This window comes from Alternaria hordeiaustralica (assembly GCF_023758085.1).
Source record: "Alternaria hordeiaustralica strain BMP 2776 chromosome Unknown scaffold_1, whole genome shotgun sequence".
In the NCBI taxonomy this organism is placed as follows: domain Eukaryota; kingdom Fungi; phylum Ascomycota; class Dothideomycetes; order Pleosporales; family Pleosporaceae; genus Alternaria; species Alternaria hordeiaustralica.
The window spans coordinates 1,296,453-1,314,616 of NW_026056773.1; the positions used below are offsets into that span (position 1 = coordinate 1,296,453).

The 18,164-nt window shown below is 54.0% G+C and overlaps 6 protein-coding genes across 6 annotated transcripts; 3 read left to right on the forward strand and 3 right to left on the reverse strand.

Annotated features, from left to right (window-relative positions):
* Positions 1-496: 496 nt before the first annotated feature.
* Positions 497-2,477, reverse strand: J4E84_000399 (uncharacterized protein; the record flags this gene model as incomplete). Its single annotated transcript, XM_049383040.1, has 2 exons — positions 497-2,189; positions 2,248-2,477. The coding sequence occupies 2 exons, from the start codon at positions 2,475-2,477 to the stop codon at positions 497-499; spliced, it is 1,923 nt and encodes a 640-aa protein (XP_049248558.1).
* A 589-nt stretch (positions 2,478-3,066) lies between these two features.
* Positions 3,067-4,923, reverse strand: J4E84_000400 (uncharacterized protein; the record flags this gene model as incomplete). The annotated part of the gene is made up of 1 exon (XM_049383041.1): positions 3,067-4,923. One exon carries the CDS (start codon positions 4,921-4,923, stop codon positions 3,067-3,069), a length of 1,857 nt encoding a protein of 618 aa, XP_049248559.1.
* Positions 4,924-5,570: 647 nt separating this feature from the next.
* Positions 5,571-7,157, reverse strand: J4E84_000401 (uncharacterized protein; the record flags this gene model as incomplete). Its single annotated transcript, XM_049383042.1, has 1 exon — positions 5,571-7,157. One exon carries the CDS (start codon positions 7,155-7,157, stop codon positions 5,571-5,573), a length of 1,587 nt encoding a protein of 528 aa, XP_049248560.1.
* A 415-nt stretch (positions 7,158-7,572) lies between these two features.
* CTF1ALPHA (Cutinase transcription factor 1 alpha) lies at positions 7,573-11,876 on the forward strand (the record flags this gene model as incomplete). Its single annotated transcript, XM_049383043.1, has 9 exons — positions 7,573-7,749; positions 7,798-8,100; positions 8,673-8,833; positions 8,883-8,959; positions 9,107-9,123; positions 9,181-9,305; positions 9,356-10,564; positions 10,611-11,756; positions 11,810-11,876. The coding sequence occupies 9 exons, from the start codon at positions 7,573-7,575 to the stop codon at positions 11,874-11,876; spliced, it is 3,282 nt and encodes a 1,093-aa protein (XP_049248561.1).
* Positions 11,877-13,004: 1,128 nt separating this feature from the next.
* On the forward strand, positions 13,005-14,841 carry J4E84_000403 (uncharacterized protein; the record flags this gene model as incomplete). Its single annotated transcript, XM_049383044.1, has 7 exons — positions 13,005-13,008; positions 13,064-13,205; positions 13,330-13,844; positions 13,891-13,937; positions 13,985-14,298; positions 14,347-14,704; positions 14,770-14,841. 7 exons carry the CDS (start codon positions 13,005-13,007, stop codon positions 14,839-14,841), a joined length of 1,452 nt encoding a protein of 483 aa, XP_049248562.1.
* A 445-nt stretch (positions 14,842-15,286) lies between these two features.
* Positions 15,287-15,913, forward strand: J4E84_000404 (uncharacterized protein; the record flags this gene model as incomplete). Its single annotated transcript, XM_049383045.1, has 2 exons — positions 15,287-15,821; positions 15,873-15,913. The coding sequence occupies 2 exons, from the start codon at positions 15,287-15,289 to the stop codon at positions 15,911-15,913; spliced, it is 576 nt and encodes a 191-aa protein (XP_049248563.1).
* Positions 15,914-18,164: the final 2,251 nt, after the last annotated feature.

Consider the following 18,164-nt stretch of genomic DNA (forward strand, 5'->3'; position numbering starts at 1 on the left):
GCGGCCGGGAGGAGGCAACGTGTTATATACGATTCGCGACAGTGGTTGGCAAAGGCAGGGGGCGTTGGGTCGGCGGTTCGGTTGAATGAGGGGTTAAACAGACGCCGTGACGCCGCAGAGGATGTGAGCTAGAATCTGGATTGCGGGATGCGGGGATCGGGAGTGCCGGATGCGGTATGCCGGTGGGGTATGAATGACAGGTTGCCTCGACGCGAGATGGTGACGGGGTGAGGTAGGCCGGTCTCGGTGATGCAAGGCCGAAGTTCTGATGTTCTGTTTCGGTGTTTGCTCCGACGGCTGGAAGTGATGGAAGTGTGATAGTCACGAGCTGTTGGTGTGCCGATGTCGATAGACTTCTTGGCATGAGATACATAGCGACACCACAAGTCAATAACAAATTTACTTTCATTTGCACTTGTTCAATTTTCATATGTAGCCTTTACATATGTTTACATCACTGTAGCTATTTTTTACTTCTTGATGATTGCACCCGTCTCTACTTCTTCTCCTCTCCAAAAAGATCCTTCTCTACCATCTGCCTACAGATCGGATGGTAAAAGTCCTTGTTCTTCTCAAACGTGCTGACCGCCAAGTCGCGGTCCGCCTCATTCAAGAGCCTGAACATGGGCCGGACAAACTTCATACGCCCAATCTTGCCCAACAATGTTGCTGCAGGCTCGTAAGTCTCCTGTGCCTTGGCCATGAGCCCGATGTTGAGATAGCGAGACAGAACCTCAATGTTCTGAGTGTCGTTGTAGCCATAAGTCGCACCGAGCAGGTGTACTTTGTCGGCTGAGAATTTCGAAGCGAAAGATTGAAGCTTCTCGAGGAAGACCACGGACTGGTTTGACACCCAGCCTTCGATGTCAGAGGCTTGGGGCTTAAAGTCGTTGGATTCGGAGGATATCAAAGCCTGCCATTTGTCTGCGAGTTCGTAGCAGCTCTTTACCATAGTCTGGTCAAAGTCTGGCTTGACAGGGAATCCCGGTGCATAGAACAGTTTGTCCCAGTCGAAGTTGTCCAGCTTCTGCTTGCTCTCTGCGTCTTTCTCGAAGAACTCTAGGAGGCAACTCTTAAAGTCGTATGAGTCAACGGACTTGAACTTGAAAGTGTCGAAGTAATGGGGGATGAAAGAATCCCACTTCTTCTTTCCGAGAAGCAGCTCAAATTGGTACAGGGCGTGGAAACCTTTCTCGTACGGAATGGAAGAGAAGGCGTCATCAGGATCTTGGCCCTTGAGATCGAGAACAAGTCTAGTGTAGGGGTGGTCTTCGCCGTAGTTCTCGATGCTTTGCTCCAGAGCTTTCCAACCAATGATGGCAGAGAAGTGGCGATGTGCCTCTCCATGAAGAGCAGCAGCGATCCTGCGTTCCAGATACGTTGTCCAGCCTTCGTTCAACCAAAAGTGCTCCCAGCTTGCTGCGCTAACCAGGTTGCCGGACCATGAATGTGACAGCTCATGTGCGATGACGTCGACGTTTTGCTTGTCACCAGAGATAATAGAGGGAGTGGCGTAAGTCCAAACCGGATTCTCCATACCGCCGTACGGGAATGAAGGAGGCAGGATGAGCACATTGTACTGTCCCCACTGGTAGGCGGGCGAGACGATGGATTCGAGTGCTTTCATGAAAGGCTCGATTTCGCCGTCAAGCTCGTCTTTGCATGCAAGGAGCTCTTCAGGACCAGACCATACCGTACTGCGGGGGCCGATGCTTGCGCACGCTAGATCTCCACTCGCGACAGCAAAGAGGTAGACAGTCATGGGGACCTTTTGCTCAAATGTGTACTTCATGGTACCGCTCTCACCATCCTTCTTCGGGGGCAGGTAGTCACTTGCCCCGGTAGGCAGACCTGAAGCAAGCACCGGCAGGGGCGAGCGGAGAGCAAAGCTGAATGTCGATTTGACATCTGGAGTGTCTTGACAAGGGAAGACTGAACGTGCGTGGATGGCCTGGCATTGCGAGAACATGTAGGGGTGCTTCTTGTTGGAGGTCTGAGCAGGAGTCATCCACTGAAGCGCGGTACACTTATCAGTGGTTGCGACCTTGATCTCTACATCAACAGTCTTGCCTTTGGGAACCTTGGAAGGAAGAGTGATGGTAAGAGGGCTGCCATAAGGTTCCACGCGATCTCCTACGTTGAACTTGACGCTTTTGCCCTCGACTTCTACAACGGAGATATCAAGAAAGCTAGATTTGTTTAGTAAAGCATTCCAACGATTCAGTCTTGCAGACAATGTGTACATACCTGCTGTCCAACACAACATCTTTCACATCCTCATCCGTCAAGCACTCCAACGTCAGCAGCACACTTCCAAATAACCTCTTCTTCTGGAAGTCGATATCGAAGTCTACACTAGTGTGCCGTGTCACAAAGTTGTGATAGTTGGACAAGGTGTTGGGATCCCTGGGAGTGCGGATCTCGATGTTTGGGTCCGCCATCGGTTTCGTTAACATGGCGGCGGGGGAGCGATGCATCGTGGCGAATGCGGCTGTTCTCGTAGCTGAAGGTGTGAGAGGTCGGCCTATCCTTGAATGTTGCTTGATATAATGTTTTCCAGTCAAGGTTGATGTTGGTGAAAGACGGTCGTCCTGGGAGAGAAACGTTGCAGGTGATCGCGTGGTTTGGAGGTATCGTCGGAGTGGAGCAGCTTCATATGCCGATCTATGCCGCAGCAGAGCAGATGACCACCTGCCTAATGCGCTTCTGGCGGACATCTAGATATATCGCTCTCGCAATTCGAGTAGATAATGGGAATCGGCCCTCACAGCGACAGTGGCGCGATAAGTCACCGCCTGTCTAGTCCGGATCCAATGTGGAGGTGCACGGCCTTCGGCGACCCGACGAAGAGCTTTGTTGTAGTTCTTCCGAACTGTCTTCGCAACCAACATCAGCAACAAAACGGGCATAAGGAGCAAGCCACCAGAATTTGGGAACATGACGTGGGGTTGTGAATGATATATTGCAAATGCCCTGAAATGCCAAACGCTTCGATACCCAAAGCAAGCCAACATGCTATGCACGTGTTGCTACCAAGACCTTTACACCTTATTCACACAATGCTGTCTAATCCTTCTTGCTGCCTTCCCCTTTTCGCGTCCTATCTCTCAGGACAAGATTGATGTCTGGTCGTGCTGACTGATACTGCTGTGCTGGTCTCGATACTGAGCGCTCATTGGTCGACGCAAGCGTCTCCTCTGCCCTCGATCTGCCCCTGTCCCTTTCGTCATCTCCAATCTCAAAGGCATCATCTTGGAGTTCTATGAGGTCGCCCAGATCACCGCCGACAGCTCCCAGGACAGGTACGGCACTGCGTTTCCCCTGTCCAGGTGTGCCCGGCTCATTCAAAAGCTTCTGTGCTTGTGTACCGACCTTCCTTACCCATCCTTCTATAGCACCCCCAAGCTCTTGGAAATCCAGGCCGCTGCCACTGAGCGGAGTGACAGCACCGGATCCGCCATACTGACTTGATGTTCCTGCACCTGCGTCCAGCAAACCCGGCGCCCACGGTGTGAAGTATTCCTGTCCGGGTGGAGGAGCCATATTGGGCAAGTACTGAGCGAATTTCTTGTTCAGACCATCCTGCGCAGGCCCAGGGCTTCGCACATTCCTGCCCATTGTACCGACACCCCCTGGGCCTTGCAGACCCCATGCTTTGCCTGATGTACTTCTTTGACGACTGTGGGCTGAGGCGGATGACAGGTTGCTTGACGCGCGCGGTCGAACGGATTGCGAGGGAGAGCTAGTGAGCGGATTTGTGGAGGTGGACGAGCGTGGAAGGTCGACGGAAGCCCGGGGGGTCGATGCGTCGGAGTACGCGAGAGACTTTCGTCGAGCGGGTGGGAAGAAGCCAAGCGCTCTTCGTGGCATGCGGCCAATCTGTGTGGGCTGTTTGTCATTAGGCAGAAGAACCCATGAATCATGTGTCCATGGTGTCTCTGGGTCAGATGAGGGGACGGAGTCGTTCTCTTGGTCTTTCTTCTTTGGCGTGGTCCAGCCGTTAGGGAGACCTTGAGTATCTGAAAGTGGAGCCTTGCTATTCGAATCTTCGCCGTACTCTCCCAGTAATAGATCTTCGGCAGGGAGAGCATCCGGGCCTTGGACTCGTTTCCCTTTTACGCCACACGCATCTACTGGCAGGACGACTTGCTTCTTGATCTGTACACTATCGTTCGGCCACATACGATTGGCCTTCCGTAGCACAGCTTGCTCGCAGTTGTATTTGATGCTCAGTCCCGCCAGCGTGTCCTGCGGGCGAACGTGATGTATGTATACAAGTGCATCTCGGTCGTCGTTCTCGCTGGGAGGTGCGGAAGCGCTGATCCGTTCATCCGAATTCCTGCGCTTTATGCGGCCGACAGAGTCCGGTACCAGATGCTCACCGGCGGTCAGTAGATCTTTGCGCTTCATCGCTCTGACCATGGCCTCTCTCTCTTCGTGTGTTCCAGCTCCGACATGCGAGCCTGCGCCTGCAGGACCCCAGTGTTTCGGTGGCGGGGCGCTCGTCGACGTCCGACGCCCATGGCCCGGTTTACGTCTGCGAGTATTTCCAGATTCGTCCGAGGTACCGTCACTGGCCAGGACGGTAGCGGCAATGCCCTGAATAGCCGCCAGCGAGTTTCCCCATAGGCCGGAAAGTGTTTGCGAGGGTGATTTCGGGGTCGAGGTGCCCGATGACCTTTGAAAGGAGGATAAAGGGGCAGAAGTGACGTTTAGACGGGACGAGGAAGCGCCGCCTGTGCGTGCATTCGGGGTGGGAGATGTGTTCCGCGAGTTCAATCTCGACGTGGCCCTACTGGGTCCGCTCTCACTTCCACTCGTCGCATAGATGTCATCTTCCACCGAGATCAGTCTTCGGGTGCGGGGGCGCAGTGTCGAGTTGCTCTTGGACGTGGACAGCGAGGAGCCATTGGAGGGGTTCATGGCATGCGGACGCCAGGCGGAGTGGGTAACGGTGGTGCTGCATAGGCCAAGTGATTGGAGTGGTCGGGAAGCCGCATGACATGGGGTTACGGGAACATGGCGTGGACGTCAGGAGCAAGGACGGAAGCGCAGTGTCTAGGTTGCTCGGGTATCGTGAGGGTCAACAGCTGGGGAAGGAAGCTACGTAACCCCCGAGTACCACACCTCTTCATTCAAACACGCCCGTGCACTGTGCCGCCGAACCGTCAGAACGTGCCATGCCAAGTCACCTAGGCACCATGCAGAAGGCTCACCATTGATTGAGATGAATTGGATACGTAAGTAGTGGGTACTCTTCGACTTTCACCGCCCCTCCGTGACTTCTCAACCTGCCTGGGCGCCGTGTGACGATAAGGCCAGATAACGACTAGCTGCAGGCCAGAGCTGACTCGGTCACCCCATGCATTCACGACAGTACTTCATGGTTTGGATACAGATCGTGCATTGTCATGTACTATAAAACTACTGCGTAGCGACACGCAAACAAACGCCATGTGCGTGTATTAAACCCACGGATATCATCATCAGTCGTCATGGTCGACAGAACGAGAAACAGTAAAGACACACTATCGAACAGAACGAATCTCACCCACCCACTGGCTTGTCCGTCACCGGAACGGGCTCGAGCTGGTCGTCGCATCCACATCTTCAAACTCCAGCTCAAACGCGTCTACTTCCTCAAACTTCTTTCTGATAGCAGCCAACTTCTCAGACTGCTCAATGGCTGAGACTTCGGTGGTCTCTGCTTCGTTCTGGTCTGCTGTCTCATTTTCCTTATCCGACGAAATCCTGCGACCGTACGTTCGGCTCGACTTCCCTGCTGGTTTTGCTGGTGCAGTCTTCTTGGCGCGACCTGTTTTCTTTGTTGCCTTTGGCGATGCCGGCTTTCCAGCCCCCTGCCTCTGACGAACGCGACGTGTTGGCACTTGTAGTTCATCTTGATCCGAGTCCACTTGCTCAATATCATCCGACGATTCGATCTCAAACTCATCGCGATCCCGCAAGCGATTGCGCCGACGTGGTAGCAATTCTTTGAGTTGCGCGGTGGATATGCTCTGCTGTGCCTTCTTCTTAGCCCTCTGCTTAGCCCTTGCAGGTGTCTCTGTTTCCTCGCCATCAGAGTCCTCGTCCACCACGGGTGTCTTGGCCTGCCGTCCTCTCCTGCGTGGTCGCGTTTGCGCTAGGGTCGGAGGCGGCTTTGATACTTCGCGTTCCGGGCTACTTGACATGGGAGGTGCAAGCGTCTCGCTCAAGGGTTCATCGTCTTCCTGTGTCTGCGCGATGACTTCCTCACGTGTCGGCAGTACTTCTGGTAGGCTTGGGGAGTGTGACCGCTCCGACTCCACATCGCCGCCAGACTGTGGACTGACGGGTGGTGACGAGCGAGGTACTTGGACTACAGGCGACAGCTTGCGCTTTGTACCACGGGAACCGGAGCTTGAGATCTGAGTGCCGCTATCATTCCGTGTCTCCTCCTCCGGTACCTGTTTCCGCACGTTGAGAGGTGTTGATTCGGCGTGGGGAAGGAAGTCGTCAAAGTCGAAATTGTCCGTGTTGTCCAAGTCGTCTTGATCATTGTCCTCCACGTCCGTAGTCTGCTGCACCATGCGCAACAAGCTTGGCTGCCGTGCTCTGCGCTTGAAGTTGGTCAAAGCAAGTATCGATCTCTCGTGTGCGGGTGTTGCGCCGACCTTAATGGCAGACGGCGGGCGGGTGCCGTGAGCTGGTGAATTTGAGCCAAGGGAAGAGAATGTCAAGTCGCCATAGCCGCTATCGTCTTCTATCTGCGATTCTTCGTGTGCTGGTTCGATGGCAGTTGGCGATGTGTGTGCTGCGGACTTCCTGGCACTGCTCCTTGTGGCCCGCGTCCGCTTTGATGCATTCGATGCAGGAGTCCGGTTCTTAATCGATGACACAGGGATGTCTTCTTCAGCCGGCAGCGCGCCAGTCATGGTGAGCTCTGCCTCGTCCTGAGGCTCCGGTGTCTTCTCCCCCAGTAGAGTCCTGCGCGAACGCGTTGTTCTCGATTTGGTAACGAGGCCATCGCTGTCTTCGCTGAAACTATTGGCTGCCTCACTGAGCTTTTTGGTTTGCGCTGGGATGGGTTTCGCCGCCTGTTTGCGCGCGGGGGCAGCTTTCGGTTTGGTGGGTTTCGCGACGCGCGACGCGACTTTCGATCGTGGTGGGCGGGGCATTGTAGCAAGGCGCCAGCGCGAGTGTGTTAAGGTATTAGGAAATATGCGCAGGGAGTGAGTGTGTTCGCGATCGGAATGATGCGGGCGGCGACCGTGCGACGGGAATGGGGATGAGGCGCGTCGATGTTGTGACGCACTGGATTGAATTCACCACCTAGCGCCGATCTAGACGCGCGAACACTTGGCTCACGTGTCAGCGCATCATCCACATGGGCTTGTAAGCCATGGCCATAGACAACGCGATGACTGTATTTTCTGCTTATGTAGTACCTCGCTGAGGTCTGGCGGTAGCCTGAACCTGCACGACGTGTTGAGGATGTTCTCAAGGCAACAACGGTCGGAGCGTACATAGCTGCCTTCACAGGCCCCAGATCTAACATTCCTTACCTGTCTTCACTCACACTCCAGTGGCATCATGAAACCTCTCCACTATCCAGATTCGTTGCAAGAATACGCGGTATCTGAAAAGGACTATCTCCAGCAGCACCCCGAATACAATTGTCTCGTCACAGGCGCAATTGTGTTCAACAAAGAAGGCAAGCTGCTGATCGTGCAGCGTGCAGCGGAGGAAAGAGCGTTCCCTGATCTCTGGGTGAGTCAATGAGGAAGCTACGAGTCGTACGGTGCTAACACCAAAAAGGAGGTCCCAGGAGGCAAGGTCGATGATACGGACCAGACAATTCTGCATGCTGCTGCTCGAGAGCTCAAAGAAGAAGCTGGTCTTGAAACGACCCGCATACTGAGGAAAGTCACGCATTTTACCTTCTTGGACAAGACCACGACATGGCTCAAGTTGGTGTTTGAGATGGAAGTGCAGAACGCCGACACAGTCGTCTTAGACCCAGTCGAGCACCAGAAGTACCTGTATGCATCCGAGGATGAGGTTATCAAGGACAAGGTGGGGGATGTGGAGCTCAGGTACATCAGTCCTGCGAATAAGGAGGTCAAGTTGGAAGCGTTCAGACAGAAGCGCGAAGGGTGTTCCGCGTAGCAGTCATGGACGTTGGAAGAGTTGAAACGCTTGATGTATCTGGGAAAGCTGATTACTTCACGGGACGACTTCCGAGGCCATGCTTAAGGTATTGGCTGGACTTGACAGTACACTTGCTGTCGTGTGAGCAAAGCCAGCCCCTTTAGAGCATAGTCTGCATGTGAATGCAAATCACAAAGTCGAGTTTCCTCAAAGAGCCGGCGATCAGTTGCTTCCCATGCTGTCTCGCTGGTCCGCATATGAAACTGGTGATTGTCGCCAATAGGAGGCGAGCCATATGGTCGGAGACGTGATCTGGGGTAAGCTGGCAGCCGTCCAACCGAGCAACAAAGAAGCCAAAGTCGACGCCAACGTGACACGGCCCAGAAGCAGCCTAGGTAGCAGTGCAATTTCTGGCGTCTGAGCGAATATCCTGTTGGACAGGAAAAAGCACGTTTCGTGTCGCAATGGTAATAACTGCCTTGCCGTACCCTCCCGTACCACCCCGGCGCCCGCGCTAGTACACACTGTGCGTGCCCCCAAAGAACACGACCATTTGCGGACGAATCATAACCTCAACCCTCGACGACCGCGTCAAAGAGCACAGCGACAGCAGCATGTCTGGCGAACACTCCTTCATGGCCAGCGCCGTGCCCGCAGCAGCAGCGCCGCCGCCGCTCGCTGCGCAACCCAGCATTGGGACCCCGTAGGTTGCAGTCGCGCGCAGCACTCCAGCACATGCTCATACCAGCCAGGCCGTCGGCGTCGTCGCAGTCAGTTCCCCCTGGACACCCGTCTTTCCGGCGGCAACGCGCCAGCCGGGCGTGCGAAAGTGAGTGCGACCCATGTCTTGCCTGTATCTGCGCCCCTGATGGTACGAGGGAGGAGCCATTGCGGTCGGTGGGATATATGGTTCAGCTCGCGAGCCTCGGCACCTCGGTCGGCCTGGATAACGAATGCTAACCACCACGCATCGCAGCCTGTCACGCGAGGAAAGTGAGTAATCAGCCGCGGAACCGCCGTGCTGCCAGAACGCGACATAACCAGCAATAGGTACGATGCGACGCCGCCTCATTGGGGATCCCATGCACCAACTGCACCGCCTTCGGCATCGAGTGCCGCATCCCCCAGCCCAAGCGCAAGAAGACGCAGACGGCCCGGGCCAAGGATGCAGAGAGGTACGCACGCGACCAACCGCCAGGGTGCTATGGAACTGACGCGACAGCAGTGACCGCGGCGACAGCGACGACCGCTCGCCTGCCAGCACCTCCGCTGAGCCCCGCGAGAAGTCGACCGCATACAACACCCAGGATGGGACCCCCTCCACCACCGTCTCGCCCGAATACGCCGCCCAACAGGCTACCCACAATGGCACCTACGTGCAGTTCATGAAGCCCAAGTTTGCGCGCGCCCCCATCAAAGAAGCCGGCCGCGTCGCCTACCTCGGGGAGTCCTCCAACCTGTCGCTGCTTGTGCACGACCGCTATGGCACCACCGATGTCGTCCACTACCCGCTGCCCGAGAACGTGCGGGGCGCGAAGGCGCGGGTCAATGAGATGGACAACATGGAGATTGAGATACTGCATCAGCGAGGCGCCTTCCTGCTCCCACCACGGGCATTGTGCGACGAGCTTGTCGAAGCCTTCTTCAGATGGGTGGCCCCGGTCGTGCCAGTCATCAATCGCAGCCGCTTCATGCGCCAGTATCGAGACCCCAAGAACCCGCCCTCGCTCCTGCTACTGCAGGCCATACTCCTGGCAGGCTCACGCGTGTGTACCAATGCGCAGTTGATGGACTCCAGTGGCTCAACCACCCCCGCCGCCATGACGTTCTATAAGCGCGCAAAGGCGCTATACGATGCCAACTTCGAAGACGATCGCGTGACCATTGTGCAAGCCCTTATCTTGATGGGCTGGTACTGGGAGGGACCCGAGGACGTGACCAAGAACGTTTTCTACTGGACCCGAGTCGCTATCGTAGTAGCTCAGGGTTCGGGCATGCACCGCAGCGTTGAAGGATCGCAGCTCACACGCTCCGACAAGCGCCTGTGGAAGCGTATCTGGTGGACACTGTACAGCCGGGACCGTTCAGTGGCAGTCGCACTCGGCCGGCCGGTTGCCATCGACCCTGAAGATTCCGACGTCGAGATGGTGTCTGAAGATGACTTCATCGACGACGAGACAGAGCACGCCGCAGAATACCCACCAGATCCGATCCATGTTCAGTTCTTCATCAACTATGTCAAGCTTAGCGAGATTATGGGCTTGGTCCTATCACAACAATACTCGGTAGCGTCGAAACACCGCAGGGCGAATGCCATAGACCTGACACACAGCGACATGGCCCTTGCCGACTGGCTGCAACATTGTCCACCGGAAGTGCAGTGGGAGCGAAATCGCCATCATTTCTGGGCTGCCTTGTTACATTCAAATTACTAGTACGTCTATGCATCTTCTGACTCTGACGTAGACTAACGCTCGCAGCACCACTTTATGTCTCCTGCATCGCGCACACATGCCACCAGCAGGCTCACCAAAAGCCACTCATCTTGACGGTTTTGGTGAAGCCAACGCCTACCCATCACGGAATATCGCGTACCAAGCAGCCGCCATGATCACATCCATTATTGAAAACCTCAGAGCTCATGATGAAATTCGGTATACTCCGGCTTTCATCGTCTACAGCTTGTTCTCCGCTCTCATCATGCACGTGTACCAGATGAAGTCGTCTAACAAGTCTGTCGTCTCAGCGACTGAGCAACGACTACAGATCTGTTTGGACGCTCTTAAAGAGGTCTCCAAGGTGTGGCTTGTCGCAAAGATGGTGCATACTCTCTTCGAATCGATTCTTGGAAACAAGCACCTTGAAGAACGTCTGCAGAAAGCTGCCGGCCGCAACCACAAGAAAAACAAGGTCCCTTCGGTCCCACCACCACCGCCACCTAAGCCTGCCCAGGAATCCTCGAAACGAAAATTCGATGACATGGATCTAGGCTTCCCTGTTCCAAGTGGGCCGCCATCTGCCCAGGTCTCCTATGAGCGGTCCAGACCGCAGACTCCTGCCGTCACACCTTCGCGCGAGCTGCAACCCCAACAGCAGATGCCCCAGATGACTACTGGATCTCCGCAGATGAATCGGCAGAATCACGACGCATTCATGGGCCCTTCACGGTCAGGAACGCGTCCTACGACCCCGTTCAATCCTTCATACTCGTATCCAGGAACGCCACCAGATCTTTTCCTGGTGACCCGTGATACCCCTAATATTAGCCAAGAAGTGTGGCAGAACTTCCAGCCCGATCAGCTGTTCCCTGCCGACACACAAGTCAACTTTCCCCAGATGTCACCCATGCAAAACCACAGCCTTGTAGATCCTGCCTTGAGCCAACCTCAAAATATTGCCATGCCCTCTCAACAGACTTCTGGGGGCCAGTCACAGATGCAGAACCCACCGTCAAATCCGGGTATCTCCAGCGGGTACGAGCATAATAACACTCAGGCCTGGCAGCAACAGATGGAGATGATGTCGCAAAACCAACAACAGCATGGCGCACAGGATGATGCTTGGAGTCAAAGTTCCGGAGGTCGGCCCAACCCCATCGTGCCTATGAGCTTGAATGTCGATGACTGGTAAGTCGAAGTTGCGATTCTGTCCGAAAGCAGTCACTAAATCTCTGTCCCAGGTTCAACTTCTTCGGCATCAACGGTGAAGCCGACATGTCACATCTATTCCAGCAAGGCCCTGCTTAGACTCACAAGCGTTTGCTTCTGTGATTGTTCGATAGCTTTGTTGTTAAAGTTTTACTCCGCGTGTAAGCGTATCAGTAGCGTGGATTCAGTTGTTGCATGGATGCATGTCTCTTCAAAAGGTTCGAGGTAGCAGCGTGTGGGTCCTGTACGTCCCGCGTACAAAGGAAGATGATTTGGCATACTACAGGACAACACTTTTCGGCATACTACTTCTCTGTGTCGTCTTCACGATAAGCTACCATCAATGCAAAATACTCGCGTGCTTGGACGAATTTCACGATACACATTTGTGACTGAAGGCAATTATGGACAGATATTGACGACCTTAGGATGTTCACGTCAAGATGTTCCAATCCAATGCCTTGTGAGGCCTTCGCTAGAATTCATCAATGTGCCTACTGTTGGGATACGTTGCTGATTGTTGCCATAGAAGACATCTAATCCGGGTTCATGCTCTCATTCTTTCTTACGTGCTTATCGCATCTGTATCGAAATTACGAGTCTGCGCAGTCTTCAATGCTAAGCAGTCCGAAGCTCTCCATTTCAACGGAAGATCCACCCGTGGGCCGGTTGGCTCCCCGCGTCATAAGCCTGTGCAGGCCCGATTAGGTTAGCACCACTTCGGTTTCGGGAACCTCGCAACTTCACGTACCTAAGTACGCGAGACTGATACAACAACACCGTGAGCTCGACGTACACTAGCCGCCCAAGGCCAGATCACGACTCTATTACCAGGTTCGTAAATGCTCTCTCTCCAAGCCCTCGAAGTGCACCCATTCCTTCTGTTGCCCGCATAAACCCCAAGGTCGAATCGGAATCGCACCACGCCGCACATCGCAACGGAGCCACCCACGACTACGACATCGAACGCGCCCGAATAACAGCCCTACAACGATCACGATCCCTTTACACAGCCGTATTCACTACGCGCCTTCCTCGACTGCTTCGCCGCAGCCTTGCCATTCGCTCGCCCAAGTACCTACTCCCAAATCAAACAATACTAACTACCCTTCTCGTGTAGGCTAGGGCGCATCATTCCTACAAAACATACGCCCCAACATGTTTCAAGCGCAACAAAATCCGGGCCGCGGTGCCCCACTCGGTGCGAATAGGTTGCAGAATGGCAAGATGGGTGAGGACAACCCCAGAGCGAGTTTGGGCTATATCGCTGATTGCTGTCTCTGTAGGTGCTGCGTCTCAATGGGGGTTTGGAGCTCCAATGGGTGCGCCAGGCCTATCGAATGCGCAAACACGAACAAACGGCGGGGCCATGTCAAGCTTCGCGCAAGCAATGGGCGGCTCGCAGCCACATACGCCGCTGAATCTTGAGTAAGTCAACACACGAAATGCCTCCGAAACGAAAGAAAGGAGAGTACCGAAAAAAGACTCCACAGCTCGATTCTGGGAATCTGAAGGACGTTGAGAGACACAAGCTAAATGTTGATGACCATAGGGAATTCCCTTCGCTGTCGGGCGCGCCGCAAGCGCAACAGAACACTACCGCGCAGCAGATGTGGTCGAACCCCACCCTACGAACCACCCAGCAAGCCCAGCAAAACACGATCGGACGTCCGCAAGGCCAAGGTCAACAGCAGGGCCAAGGGCAGGCAACACAGGCTACGAATCAACAACAGCAGAACCAGGGACAGGATGATTCATCCCAAAGCCAGTTCTCTGGTGCTGGGGATGATTATCGTTTTGGAGGACAAGGGGGTGTCGGACAGTTGGGGGGTGTTCAGCCGCAGACAGGCAACATCGAGGAGTTCCCTCCATTAGGGGGCGCTGGCGGAGATATTCCACAAGATCGAAGAGCTGGCCTGATACAGAACGCAGCGGCATTCGGTGCGAATGGAAACAGCGCCTTTCCTGGGCTCGGACAAACACGGAACGGCCTCTCAAGCCCGACAGATAGCCAGCAAGACCGGAGCATCAACCCCACTGTGGGTGGCAGGGCACCGCCAGGTACATGTAAGCAAGAGGTCTCAGCCATCATATCAGCCACTGACGATGATAGCATCACGGACACCATTTGAGAACATGCGGACAGGCAACCAAGCAGATGTACGTACCACATGCAACTCTGCTGTACCATAGTTCACACCATGTAGGGAAACCAACGGATAGGGCAGCAAGGGAACATGTTCTCCCTAGGTCCTCAGACAAGCATGCGGGGTGGTGCTGATCTCGCCCCGGGCGGTCAACGGCAGCAGCAGAATCAGTTCGAGCAAACATTTGGGTCTGACGTTCTCGGCTCCCCGAACGCGCAAAATATGCTACACAAGAAGCTCTCGGACATGACGGACTCGGAAAGATACGGTTTACCTGGACTTCTGTCCATGATTCCTATGGACAGCCCCGACTATTCCTCGCTGGCTATGGGCCAAGATCTGACAGTTCTGGGCCTCGATCTGAGCCGGCCAGAGTACGCGTTCCCTTGCCCTCTCAACACATTTGCTAATGGGTTTCTTAGTAATTCTCCATTACATCCTACGTTTGGTTCACCTTTCGTGGAATCCAACGTCAAGCCAGTAATTCCACCAGATTTCACTCTACCGGCGGCGTACACTGTAACAAATGTTCCACCACTGCATTCGAAAATGGCCAGCTTCTCCGCCGAGACACTATTAGCTATCTTCTATCAATTCCCGAGAGATATCTTGCAAGAAATTGCTGCACAAGAGCTATACAACCGCGATTGGCGGTGGCACATGAAGCTCCAGCAGTGGATGATGAAGGATCCAGATCTCGCGGCGCCTATCAGGATTTCGCCAAAAGAGGAACACGGATGGTATCTATTCTTCGATGTTAAGAACTGGAGGAGAGAAAGGGTATGTGTTCCGCTCTGTCAATGCACGTCCTATGAACGACGTACTAGACACTAACGCGAGTATAGAAAGAGTTCGACCTCAACTACGATCACCTTGATCAACGCCACGGTAGCCCTGCTATGGCGGGACAGATGTAGTAGGCTTCCTCTTCACACTGAGTGAATCGTCTTATCGCACATGCACCGCTTGGTGGTGACCTCGGCTGGTATTATACCAATAAAGTACCCTGAGGGTCTTACGCCTGGGGTTTGAGCAACTGTTCTATTCTACGCTTCATGCACATGCTCATGAGGCGACATGATTCACTATGGTCTCTTGATCCGTGAGAAAACAATCTGCAGGTGTGTGACTGCTGCCTTGGCCGGCACGTGCCTTCTCTCACTGTTAGCGGTGAGATCGTGACTACCCCAGTGTCTTGCATCGAACCTTCTTCGTCCACCGTCTACTCATACAACCGCACTTTTCCCCCTCTATCACCGGCCTCAACTTCAGCGATCCTCGCAAGCACTGACCTGCAGATTACTCTTACAAGATTTTCCTGTCTCCAAACAACGCAACACTAACACACAGCACCCAATCACTATGTCATCTCCAACGTCGAATGATGCCGACTATGTTCGCGAAACGCTCACGAAGCTCTCAGTAGCCGTTCGCGAGCTGACTCCAGCCGGCACAAAGCAAGTTCCACAAAACCCCGACCGCTTCAATCTATTGGCGCGTCCTACATACGGTGGCTGTCGTGTCTGTGGTCTTCCCGGCCACCAGTCCATCGATGTCCACCATTCGGCAGCGTGTCGCGTTGCGCTTCTCTCGCTCATCGGCTTCTGGGAGGATATCGCGGATCACGTGGCCTTCCTCTACCAGCACTCCGAGCGATTTCAAAAGGCCATCCAAGAGAACGAGCCAACGTATGTAATGCGTCTTGACAACCGACCGCTGAAGGGTGGTGACATGGAGGTTGTCCTTGTAGACCGCCTAACAGGGAACTTCCTCAAGTTCATGGCGCATGTTCGGGGTATCAGAGCCAAGGTCAATGTGATTCTTAATGAAGATGACTTGGCTAGATATGAGCGAGTGGCGAAGAATCTGGAGGGGTTCTTCTTGGACGGACAGACTCGTAAGTTCTTTCCGAAACCGCGTGGAATGGCATGAACTAATCTGCTGGTAGTGTCTGATCTCTACGAGCGCAGTATTGCGATGGAGCAGTAAGGCTATGGCTGCATCTGTGTGTGCTTTCTTCCTTGATGGCGGGAATCTTCATGAGCGTATTCTCAGACATTCCCAAATTCTGTTTCTGCATTGAAGGTCACACGTGACGAGCACGTGTTGGCTAGCGCAATACCTAGCTAGGTACTAATATTCCTCCCTCTGCACTTTTGAACGTTGAAGCTTGACTTTCGTAACCACACTTCAGTAACACGGACAGATCGCGATGATTGCCCCGCACTCATAGCTGTACAAGAACTCAGTCGTTGCCCCGCATTCTCCGTTATCGCCCATGCGTAAAGTAGATAGTATTGGTACAGAATGGTGGGTGCCACGGTACGCTCTTTTCCACACCCCCAATCCGACACGATGTCTTTCCATAACCCCGCTGCACCTTCCACATCTGCGTTCACTTTTGATCATCCCATATTTCATGACTTCCACTAGCACTCCGATAGGCACAACCGAGCTCATATGGGGGTTTCCTTCTCATCTTTGATTGCTTACCAACACATCTTGAACTGCACCACAGCAACAAGATTGCACCGATTGATTGTATCTCTGTAGACGAAGGTTTACACACAAAAAATCAATGGTGCAGAGTTTATCACAGTGCGGAATCCGAGGACGGCAGCGCAAAAGGCGACGAGGCGATGCAGGGTCTTCCGCAATCAGTACCAGACTCGCATCGCAGTCGAACCCCGCTCCGCGGTAACCATGGGATATTCGATCCGAAAACGACTGTCATAGACCCTGATCGCTTCCCCTCAAGCCCATAAGCGATCTGAGTTTGCACATCAGCTACGAGTAATTGACCGACGATACCGCGGGCACGGGTGGATCCGGTTGTCGCCAATCGTGGGACTGCCAGTACACGATGCTCATTGACGTACGAGCTTTTCCTGGGGTCCGTTGCGAGAATGTAAATCTTGCTCTCCTCCAACAAACAACCATCATCATGGAGGCCGGCGATGCCGCGAACATTGCACATGCCTCGGACCATGACAACGGCGCGGGTGTCTTGCTGAAAGCCGTGCAAATGTCGAGACAGGCCAAGTCTGAGTGCGCAACCCAAGATGCAACGTCGAGCCCCACTAACATATGTACAGGCAAAGGAACGGTACACGTACTGCCACGACAGAAGCGGAAGACTTACCATCTCCAGAAGATACGCAAATCATCGAGGACAGATGCATCTCTAGAGATTCGAAACGTTCCAAAACGCCGTCTGATCAGCTTCCCGCGTGCGCCGAAAGTTCATACAACACGACTGATTCTTCCTCGACGCCGTCTGTGGCAAACCAGCAAAAAGTTATACGAATGCACGACGACTCAACTACCTCAGGAGTGCCCACATACCCGGCTGTTCCGAAACTTCAATTCTTGAATGTGACAGATGCCGTACACCAGAGCCATGCCCTCACCATGCCTCGCCGCAAGCCTCTGCCGAAGTCGTCGCAGAACGAGCTGACTCCGATTATCGAACCTAAACCACCGTTTTATCGCCCAGTATCTGCACCTCCTCTGAGAACCACCACGTTGATCAACGACACCGAGGAGGATACTATTCATCCATGCTCGCCTCTAAGTAGGCCTTCCTCGCGCGCATCGACAATGAATTCCCTAGTCTCTGCGAAGTCACACACAGAGCCTGGACCTATACACATTCATCCATCCTCCCAGCTCCAAAGTATGCAGTCTATCGGCGAGCTAGATGCAAGACTCCATGAAGTCGCCAGTCTGCGTAACTCATTGAGAATGACGTGGCCCAGCCGTACAAGTAGTGACGCAACTCCGACCGGTACTCCAGAGTCTATATCCAATGTGCCATTGAGCGGTGGAGTTTATGAAGCTCATTCAAGGTTGAACAGTAACATCCGTTCGAAGTCCACCGAAAGAGTGTATTTACATGACTGGGCGAGATCGAGCGAATGGGTTCAGCCTTCTGCCACCGATGAAAGCTCAAAAGAGTGGATCGAGGACTTCCTTGCTCGCCAGGAACAAGCAACTCGCGACGTCCATGGTGAAGGACGACGTCTAGGAAAGCAAGACAGCAAGTATGGCAGTATCCGCAGCCGAGTGGGTAGTATCGACAAGTTCAGGCGCAAGCTAAGCATGAGGCGTGTTACAGATGAACGGGGAAGCTTCGAGGCAAGGCAAGAGAGGAGGCAAGGACGGGTCTTTGACTTGGACATTGAATCGTCTCCTTACGGAAGGGCAATCGTGCCAATACCTGGAGAAGATTTGGAGAGAC